The 10,352-nt window shown below is 51.2% G+C and overlaps 1 protein-coding gene across 5 annotated transcripts in view; it reads left to right on the top strand.

Moving 5' to 3' along the window:
* LOC101079089 (voltage-dependent calcium channel subunit alpha-2/delta-1-like) overlaps positions 1-10,352 on the top strand; it is a 43,579-nt gene continuing 33,227 nt past the window's right edge. For 3 of the 5 annotated variants that reach the window (XM_029825324.1, XM_029825326.1, XM_029825327.1), the window contains exons 1-3: positions 1-250; positions 6,323-6,404; positions 7,173-7,289. In XM_029825324.1, coding sequence (XP_029681184.1) covers positions 171-250; positions 6,323-6,404; positions 7,173-7,289 — 279 coding nt within the window. In that variant the 5' untranslated portion in view covers positions 1-170. The remainder of the gene's footprint in view (positions 251-6,322; positions 6,405-7,172; positions 7,290-10,352) is intronic. The other 2 variants (XM_029825325.1, XM_011613345.2) reach the window with 1 other exon arrangement.

Raw genomic sequence — 10,352 nt, 5'->3', positions numbered from 1 at the left:
GGTGGGTGGAGGGAGGGGGGGGGCGCACGGTTGAGATTTGTTTCCAAACGCGCACCGATGGCGGCGTGAGGCGTTTCTGCCCCTCGACAACTGTGGATTTCCGAACCTTTTCCTCCTTCTCGTCCCCCCTCCCGCATCCTCCCGCAGCCTGAGGGGACCCGCACGGAGCTATGGATTATCCCGCGTTCCTACTTTTGCTGCTGTCGAGCGTCTCCTCGGTGTCGGTCGGACAATTCCCGACCACGCAGACGTGAGTAGGAACCAAACACAAAGTCCCGGTTCCGGCTGTTCCCCCCAGCCAGAACCGACTTTCTGCTTCTTTAATCTCGCTCATTTCCCGTTTTGGACCGATTCGAACCCGATCTCTGACTCCGGGTCCAACTTTACCTCCTGACAGCAGCTATTTAAAGCCTGGTTCCGTGTGTTGCCAGCTTGTGTCACACGTGGTTCTGGCTGTCAAACCAGGCAGGGAGGCGAACCGCGGGTCTCAGACCCAACTTTGTGGATTATTAGTCGTCTTTAGGATTTAAGGGAGCCGGACCCGATGGACGGGGACCGTTTGGGTCATGTGGATGATGATTGTAGTTCCTGTTCTGGCTCTCTTTGATTGGCAGCCAATCAAAACACTGGAGATCAAAGCATCAAAGGAGAGCCAGCCTCCCTTTAGTCAGCCATCAACAGGTTTGCATGTTCTCCGCATGGTTCTGCTGCTGTCTGGCTCAGAAAGTGGCCCAGACGGTCCCGGAGAGCCGTTGAGCCACGATGGCACTCAGCCTAATGGTCGAGTACGATGATGTCAGACTAGCGGAGCAGGCGGCCCACTCCCTGGCTTTCATGGGCACTAAGTGGATTGATCCGTGGGTTGTGTACCAGATAGTCGCACAGGCTCGGGTCCACTTTCACTCTCAGAACCGGCTGCAAAAACAACCAGATCTAGAGGCCAAACGTTTCGATTTTAACCTAAAAAAAAAAAACAACCCCAAAACTTTAAAACCAAACAAATGAAACCATATTTAATAGACATTGACCTTTTAGAAATGTAGCGTGCTCGCTATTTTTTGAAGTAAATATTTTTTAAATTAAAAAAAAGTCAATGGTGCTGCCCCCTTGTGGTCGTTGCTTTTGAGTAGAATAGCTGATGTTTTAGTGTAATTCCTGAACCGTCCTGTTGGAGGCAGCAATGCAAACAGAAGAAGAAGAGTTTAGTAGCAAGTGTTAGCAACACTGAACTCAGTCAATCATTAGCCGCCTTTAGGAAGCTAATCTAAATGATGTTAGCATCAGCCATAAATTCAGGTAATGCTGAAAGGCTAGCCGCTGCAGGGAGCCGTAGCGACGATGCTAGCAACTGCAGCGTGCCTGGTTTTATGTATGATTAGCATCATAGCACGTTTTCCATGAATGTGGGCGAAATGAATGGCTCAGATTGTGGCTCCACCTCTGGGGTCCACATGCCAGCATCTGTCCGCTTCACCGACCCCCCCCCCACTCACACACACACACACACACACACACACACACACACACACACACACACACACACACACTCACACACTCTGTCACTCTCCCTTTCAGTCACACTCTCTTCCTGTCCGTCTCTGTTTCTGTCCACATCCCGGCCTCCTCTCGTCCTCGCTCTGCCCGGGGGCAGATGATTAGCATCATCGAATCGGAAACGCAAAGTCCGCTGTCACAGACGGCGCCCCGGCGGTCGCGGCGCCCATTCGCACGGCGAAGAAACTGAGACACGTAAACACGAGGACGCAGAGACAGTGAGAAACTCCAGACCGCTTCTGGTTGTTTACAGCTTGAATTCCGATTGGCGGATTTCCTATCTCTTTAGCATTAGCAGGCTTGGTGCCCCCTTCCCCCCCCGAAAAAACCCAAATGAGACTGCTCGGACTGCTGTGTTTCCCCCCTGACAGAACTCAGAGGACATTTGTCCCACTCCAGCTTCCGTTTGTTTGTCCTCTCATCTTTTCTCACACTTTTAAACGACTCGCTAGGCTAGAGAGCATCGGTTCCTGGCTTTGTGACCTTGTGTCCGGGTGTCAGTAACTTGATCCAGGTGGGAATATCATCAGGAAAAAGACTTCAAACACATTTAGCAGCATTTTAAGGTTCAAAAAACCACCAAGTTAGCTGAAATCAATCTCTGAAGGCTAATTTCTGCTCATCTAGATGCTAACGGAATCGAGTTTAGCGGTGATGATATGTTCATATTCTCTATTTTAGTGCTTTCCTCGATCCTACACGGAATCCAGTTTTAATGCTAAGCTAACTGCTGGCTCCCTATAAGTTTATGTGCATCTTGCTAACACGGTTTTAGCATTTTGGTCCGTTCTGTAGTTGCTAAAGGAGCCAGACTGGTTTAGTGCACTGGTGCATCCGTCTGACTCTAGACCACACCTCCCAAAGGTCAAGCGGTACCAGAACAAACACTTTTGTCTGATAGCGAGCGGCTAAACGGTGACATATTAAAGCAGTAAAACCCGTATCGATGTAAACACAGTAGCAGAACTGCGGCTTTAAAGAGTTTAAAATGGTTTAACATGAACCCCCCTGAACTAAATTTAGTAGAGCCCCCGTCCTTGAGGAGGGGGCACAGCCCGCACGCGATGTATTTAAAGATACAGGAAGTGTGCGTATGGGCTGGGGTGGGGTGGGGGGGGTGGGGGCTTCTCTTTAACCCGCTGAAATCGTGTCCCTGGTTTAAGTCTGAACCTCGGCGCTCTGGCACACGCAGGTTTCCCAAGAATTTTCCATTGCAGCGTTTCCCGGGCAACCTTGGGAATAGCTAACAGCTGCCCGGGACAGGAAGCACATCTGTGCACAGAGAATAAAAGCACCGGGAGCATGTTTTTATTTTGTTGCCTTCAGGAAAGTGGAAGATCTGGGGACGTTTCTGTTTAGCTTTAGCAACAGCTAGCATTACCAGTATAACTATATGCTAGCTACATGTATAACTTATACAGGGCTGTCCTACCTTAGACTAAGCTAACTCGTGTCTTTTGCAGTAGGCTAACATCAACTCACTCAGCACTTCAAAGGTAGAAAATGTAATAAAAATGTGTCTCCTTTTATCCATAATCTGAAAGATTAATAAAGGAACTCACACGCTGAATTTTACCACCCATCAAACCGCACTAATGTTAGCGATGTGTGCAGCTAATTCTAACCAACATAAATAGATTTGCCATTTAAAAGACTCAATAAGCTAACTGATTGTAACCAAACACTCGAGGCCGTATAAGCATTTAAAAATATCCGGAGTCACCACGCGAGCGCCTGGCGCGACATATATGGAGGAGAGTGTAGCGATGCTAGTGCGCGATGGCCTCTCGTAGGTGTAATAATGCTGCCTTACAGCTGTAGAGGAGCTTAATGGCTCACTATGCTATGCTGCGCTACCCAACTCTGGACAGGAAGTGCAGCCATCAGGGAGAACCGGTACTTAGTACAGCGTTAACAGCAGTCGGCTAGTGTCGGCGTCTGGACTGACAGTAATTGGACATTTTGGCTAGGAGCAATTCTTAGCCTCTTTCTCTCTCGTGGTAAACGGAAGCGTGGAACGCCGCGCGTCAGCTCGGAAGAGTGCGATGTTGGGGTTTAGTCATTTGACCGCAACCCGAAATCACACGGGGCCGAGAGGACGACAGCTGGAGGCAGGAAGAGAAGCAGGAGGGGGAAGAAGAGTCTAAAAAAGGCGAAAAGACGCGACGTTAAGTGCTAAAACGCAGGTTGCGCTTGCAGGTGTCGCGGCAGGTTAGCATCCTCTGATGTAATGGGTTGTGGCGCCTGCTGTCGAAGGCGGCGACTTGCGCGGCTGGTAAGCTCTGTCAGGACGCGTATCGCACCTTCCGGACGCGGGGGGGCGCGGAGGAGGCGGAGTGGCGCGTGGTAAAGGCGAGTCAGCCGTGGCGGGTGGGGGGGAGGTCAGCAGCGGGAAGAGAGTCCGACCCGGCGGCGCTCTGCGGCACCAGCAGACAGACGGAGGTTAAACTGACAAACCGAAACGTCGGAATGACTCACAGGAAATGATGCTTCTCTCACAGTACTATCGAGGAGATAAGGATTTTTTGTTAGCTCCGCCCCCTCTTTGCCTCACTATTAGCGTTGCCTTCGTAACTTTGATCGTATTGTTTTTTCCGCTAAACCAGTCGTAATTGAGCTAGCTTGCTAGGTGATAGCGATATCTGCCGTTCTGAACCCGCACCTGCTCCGTCTGTCTATCACCCTGTCGTCAAGGCTTCACCCAAGCTCCGCCCCCAAGTTCAGAGGGGGGGCGCTACATCGGAGCGCTGAGAGGTGTAAGAGGGGCAGGAAGAGCCGAGACGCTTCCAGAGCCAGCGATTACGTTGTTATTAACCCCGATAAAGGGGGCGTCGTTAGAACGATTTCTGCCTTCACTTGGCGAGGAAACGGCTCGCTAATGCGGCCTCGCTTGGTTGCGCTCCTGCTCTGAGTCACGGCCGCTGTCCAGGCTCACGTTCAGACTGGACGTTCCGTCCCTGAAGGAGAACGTGGACGTTCGTCCTGTTCCGTGGGAGTCGGATTAAAGCGGCAGCCTGGGACAGATTAGCCCTCCCGCGGTGGGACACAGCCGACTGTTAATCACGTTAAGAGCGTCGGTACAATAGAGACGCCTCTGGTGCTGACCTTTGACCCCAGGCACCGGCCTTCTCCCTCCTCTCCGATTACCTGGATCCACACGTCTGACAGCTGGCCTGATGTGGGCGGCTCCTTTTCCCGTCATTAGGAGGATGGAGGCTAAAGTACAGTGGGGATGTCGGCCGGAGAGTCGCTAACATGAGACACCTTTTTTTCCCCTCAGGGAGGTGTGTTACACCTGACCCTCCTCTAATTTCACACCTTTTAACCCGCTTCTACGCTGCGAAACACAAACAGCTACATTTTAATTTGCATCCCAAAGCACCAGTCTAGTCATATTTTACCAATATTTACGGGGCTTGTTGAGGACTTAGCTTCCGCTACCGTTAGCGTGACATCTTGAAACCATAAACAATAGTGTGCTAGGCTGAGTGGCCATACGCCACTAACTTGTTTGGAATAATTTAAATGTAGCGGCTAGCTTCTGCTTAGCGTTGTGTTCAGCGACAGTTAGCTAAAATGTTAAACTGATTTACCTTTTGTTTCCTCCTTTTGAGTAGACAGCCAGAATATCTCGCTGTCGCCTCTGAAAGCACGTTTGACACGAGCAGACCAGATTAGCATGATAATTTCATTGGCTAACATGCTAATTCCAGTTTATATCATAGCCTATTGGTCTGTGGTTGCAGATTGTTGCTAATGTGTACATATTATTTTAAAGAAAGGCATCCTGCAACATTGTCACAACTTCTTCAGAAGCACATAGCAATGCTAATGCTACCATAAACCTGTAGTGATTTGACCTTTTAGATTCACGCTACTCTAAAATAACTTTATCATTATTATCGGAGTGCTAGAACAAGGTATTTGCTGACTGCTCTATTTCAGCTCTCAGCTGTCTCTTCCTTGGCTAAACATACCCCCCCGATGCTACGTTATGAACCCCCAGCGAGCGCTAGCCACGCTCGCGTTACACTGTAGTTTTTTTAAAATAAGATATCAAAGACGGGCCTCGTGTGTCATCGGCGCCTCAGCCGCGCCGGAGGTGAAGAGTTCACCTCCCGCTGGGGGGGAGTGAGGCTAATTTTCTTTATGGATGATGTCATGTATTTTTTATTGGGTTCTGTAAAAGAGCTGCCTAAGAGTTCGTTAGCATATTGTTTCCAGCGGAGGAGGCCCCCAAGTGTGTGTGGGGGGGGGGTGTGTTCAGGTGGGGATGATTTCATGCTACACAACCCTGCTTGGACGTGCCGAGGATTCCACAAAATCAGGCGTTGACCTTAAAGTTGGAATAAGAGTCGGACTCTAAGAATTCCCAGTATTTCTTAGCCACTGTGATGCTAACTAATGCGCTCACGAACCGGAAAAGCTTGAGTTCTAACAAAGATGATTCAATTTTAAATAAGTCAAAATCTTTGCGTTTCTTCCTTCGTTAGCCAGCGTCTTGCCCGCGAGCGTCCGATGCTAGCTATGAATAGCTCCTGCCTTAGCGCACAGCTCAGTGGTGGCAGTGATGCCCCTGCACTTGACTAAACATCATCATTTCATGCACGCTCCTTCTTTCCCTTGAATCCACAGATACGCTCTATTCCGCTGTGCTGTAGCGCTAGCGCTAAATTGCAGCTTGTGAAGGGGCTCAACTGCGATGATGGTGTCAGAAGCTACTCATTAGCACACGAGAGAGCTGATTGTCTGTCGTGTGTGTTTTCAGGATAAAGGACTGGGCGGAGCAGATGCAGAAAGAGCTGATCACGCTAATCGACGAGGCCAGCGGCATGCAGCACCTGGTACAGGTAAGGCTAATCACGCTAAGAGAGAGCTCAGGATGATGATGATGAGCTCTGACGAAAGGTCCGGAGGGCGAGGAGAGTTTCGGAATATTGGCCCTTAAAGTGGTGACATCACAGTGAATTAGCGACCAGGAAGTGGAGATTAGATCAGGCTCCGCCTTCCCATTTTGCGCGGTCATCAAACCGTACGACGCTAACGCTTAAATCCGACGTGATGAGGTGGGATCGTCACTTCTTGGCTCTCGTAACTGTTTAACTTTTGCCTAACTTTATTGGATCGGCGAGCTGGTCTTGGGTCGGCGCTCCTGGCACGCCGCCGTCTACACGCTGCGTCCTCTCACGGGACGTTCTGCCAGGCTAATGTACTCGCTCTGTCCGCGGCGCTCTCGCGTTGGGGAGCCGAGGCTCTTTAGACGCACGTTGATGGATGCGATGCGTCTGCTAATGGCGCTCTAATGCGCGCAAGTCCGCCCACGTGCTTTGCAGTAACAAAACGCCACATTTAAAACAAAACAAACCGACGGGAGGAAGTCCGATCTCCGCCGGCGCCACGGCGGGACGGTCAGATCCCTGGAAGCTGCTGCGTAATTGGCGTTTGTCTTTGTTATTTCTTCCACTGGAGCGTATTCGGCGGCGGCGTTGCGTAACCTGACACAGCGGTTTAGCCCCGTCCTCTTTCAAGCAATAACACGTGTGTTTTGGCGAGAGGTGCATTCTGGGAAACGGCCTCGCTTCAGCCACGCTGACCTCTGACCCCTCTCTCTGCCTCAGATGTATCATAAACACAGTCCTCACTTCACCGTGGAGACCAACGACGCGCAGCAGCTGGTGGCGGCGGCAGCGGGGAACATCGAGAAGCTGCTGGCGAAACGCTCCGAAGCCTTGAAGGTGAGTGGTTCCTCCCGAAAATCATCTTTTCCTTATTTTTGTAAAAAGTTTGAAATTCAGATGGAGATCAGAAGCAGCGAGCGCATGGGGGCGGAGCTAGCCTCGGGCCGCTGGCTGATGGGATCCGAGCCGACATCCTCCAGCCAGCTGACTTAATGTGACGCAACCAGTCTGGGTTTGGAGCGGGAAGAGACGCTCCGCTCTCGTGCTGTGTGGGCTTGACGATCCGGTTCGGAATTTCAGGACTCATCTCTGCCAGCTGGGCCCTCCTGCCTCGTCTTTCCCTCCTCCGAACACGGAGTCCTTCCGTGTTTGCCAGGAGACCTTTTCTTCACTTTTTTGCCAGTATGAAACGGTAGCTGACGCTAGCATTAGCCATCAGTGACCAACGGACCCTGGTGTGGAGGGCAAATACAGGCGGCCAGAGGTCATCAGACTTTAGCCAGGAGCTTCGCACCATGTTCCACCGCCGAGGTAGTGTTAGCCTCAAGCTAGCAGCGTTTAGCAGCGGAGCAAAAGAAGCCTGGAACGGGATCATTGGCAAACTTCGCTTTCCATGGGATGAAACTGTAGATTCGATTTATTAAACATTACTGTCAGGATGAAGGACGGCCCTTTCGCCGTTATGCTAAGCTAACAGCAACTTCCCAAACACCAGCGGACTGCTCTGAACAGACGGCTCCGTTGATCTATGAGACCTTTCACTCCTCCGTGGTTTGGACACAGCAGCGTCGGGACAACTGAATTAGGATCTCCAGGCAGTCCTGGTCCCGATCAATCCGGCTCCCGGAGCCAGAAATATCCAATTAAGTACAGACGGTCCGTTTCCATAGCTACGCTCCCATCGATTACCCCATCAATGCGGCCGGGGGAGGCGAGACGACTTGTTTCTGGTGTTGAGAAGGAAGCAGCAGCACCACCTGCTGTCGGTCTCACCTGCGGACACAGACGAGGTCCGCCCCATCCGGACGGAGTACCCTCTGGAGTCCGGCCAGCTTTGTGGCGGTCCATTAATGCAGGATGTGGGGGGGAGGGGGGGCTGTAAATCCAGCGGCCCGTCCACTTAGCTGAATCATGGATGGAGATGAGTGCAGGGGGAGGATAACGGCAGCCATGTTCTTGAAGTGACCTCATATTTCTCCCTCCCCTGACACCCCCCCACCCCCCCACCAGCCCAGTATGGACCCCGTCAGAACCTCCGCTTTTTTCCCAGCTTCACACACTTTCCTTTTGGTCCGTCTCTGTCGTACACGCTTGATGACATCGCCGCCGTTGCCCCCCCCCCATCCGCCGCCGCCCTGGGAGAGGGTGCGACAGCAGGAAATTGGCCAACAATGAAACGATTCCCCCTTTCAGGATGAAAGCAGAGTCGGAATCTGATTTTGCTTTGATCCCCCTGCTCCTGTTAGCCTGAAACGATGCAGATTTATTTATTCATCAGAACCAGAACCAGAGCGACGGCTGCTGTCATTAACTCAATCAGGGCTCCGCCCGGATTCGTCCCTCAGATATCTGCCAATCCCGGCCCCTCGGCTCGGAGCGTCCCCGACGTGCCGTCTGTCAAACGCCGGCAGCCGCGGCCACTTAGACGGACGCGTCCATTTATCGCGGCCTCGCCGGCTCGGCTGCGTGAGACGGAGTAGCGGAGGTCGTGCTAGCGACAGCATGACTCACGCGTGTCCATCAAAGATGTCCCCCAAACATAGATTTGTATCTGAGTTGGCTAATCTTTATCATCTCTGCTTCCTTCCCTCTTTATTTTAATAAAAGTGACATTCAAGCGCCCCCCCACCCCCTGTTTCATAACATCCCTCCTCTCCCTCTGTCATCCTCCCCAAAGTCTCTGTGGCCGGCTGGGGAACCAATTTAGCTTCCGCTCCTAGCCGATCAAAGCATTCTCTTTGAAGTTGTGGTGTTTAGCATTCAGCGCTTGTCGCCTTTAAAAGCACCGCAAGTAAAATGACGCAGCGGCGCCGAGAGAGCCGTGAGACTCTCTACCTCCGCCCAACGCCGGGGAAGCGTCGGCTACAAAGCGCCGGGGCCGATTCTTTTTGGTTTTCCGATGCGGATATCGACGCGCGTCGGCCTGACCAGACATGCTAACGCTCTCCCCGGTCGGTCACCGTTGCCCTCCGCTCTTCTCCCCTCCTCCATCCTTTCACATATGTTATTCCTCCTTTCCTTTCCTTTCCTTTCCTTTCCTTTCCTTTCCTTTCCTTTCCTTTCCTTTCCTTTCCTTTCCTTTCCCCTCCCTCCGACCCCGTCCTTCTAACCTCATCGCTCATAACTTCCTCACAACTCATAACTTCACCGTCTTCTGTCACTCTTCATTCCCGTTTTCCCATTTTCCACTCTGCCCCGAGTTCCTCTGTCCTCTCCGATTTCTTCTGTCTTTAGTGTGCGTGTGTGCAGGTTTGCGTGTGTGTGTGTGTGTTTGGGACACGAGTTGAATATGGATCATGGGATCTGTTGAAAACATGGAACATTACTCTGAAATGTTCCCCTCGATTTTGACTGTCAGCTTCAACTTTTAGATTTTCTTAACGGCTCTTCTGCTTTAAACTACGGAGGCTCTTAAAAATAGTTCTACATCTATCTCTGGGCTAGGGATAGGGGTTAGGTTTAGGGGATAGGGTAAAGTTAGGGGTTAGGAGTTAGGGTAAGGGTTAGGGGATAGGGGTTAGGTTTAGGGGATAGGGTTAGGTTAGGGGTTAGGGATTAGGGTTAGGAGATAGGGGTTAGGTTTATGGGATAGGGTTAAATTAGGGGTTAGGAGTTAGGGTAAGGGTTAGGGGATAGGGGTTAGGTTTAGGGGATAGGGTTAGGGGTTTTAAGGGTTAGGCGTTAGAGTTAGGGGATAGGGTTTGGGTTAGGGGTTAGGGTTAGGTCAGAAAAACACACCTGTAGCCTTTTTCAAGTTTATACCCTTTTTTGGGATTATTTTCAGCATAATTCAGAACTCAGAGATAAGAATGACATCGAAAAGATCTCCTGGTTAGTTGTAAATGAACCAAGGGACCCCTCGTGGACCTTTAATAAACGTTTTGGCTGCCCTGATCTGAG

The sequence above is a fragment of the Takifugu rubripes genome, chromosome 18 (assembly GCF_901000725.2).
Source record: "Takifugu rubripes chromosome 18, fTakRub1.2, whole genome shotgun sequence".
In the NCBI taxonomy this organism is placed as follows: Eukaryota; Metazoa; Chordata; class Actinopteri; order Tetraodontiformes; family Tetraodontidae; genus Takifugu; species Takifugu rubripes.
The sequence above is the reverse complement of the archived record's forward strand: the minus strand, read 5'-3'. Positions and strand labels throughout refer to the sequence as shown.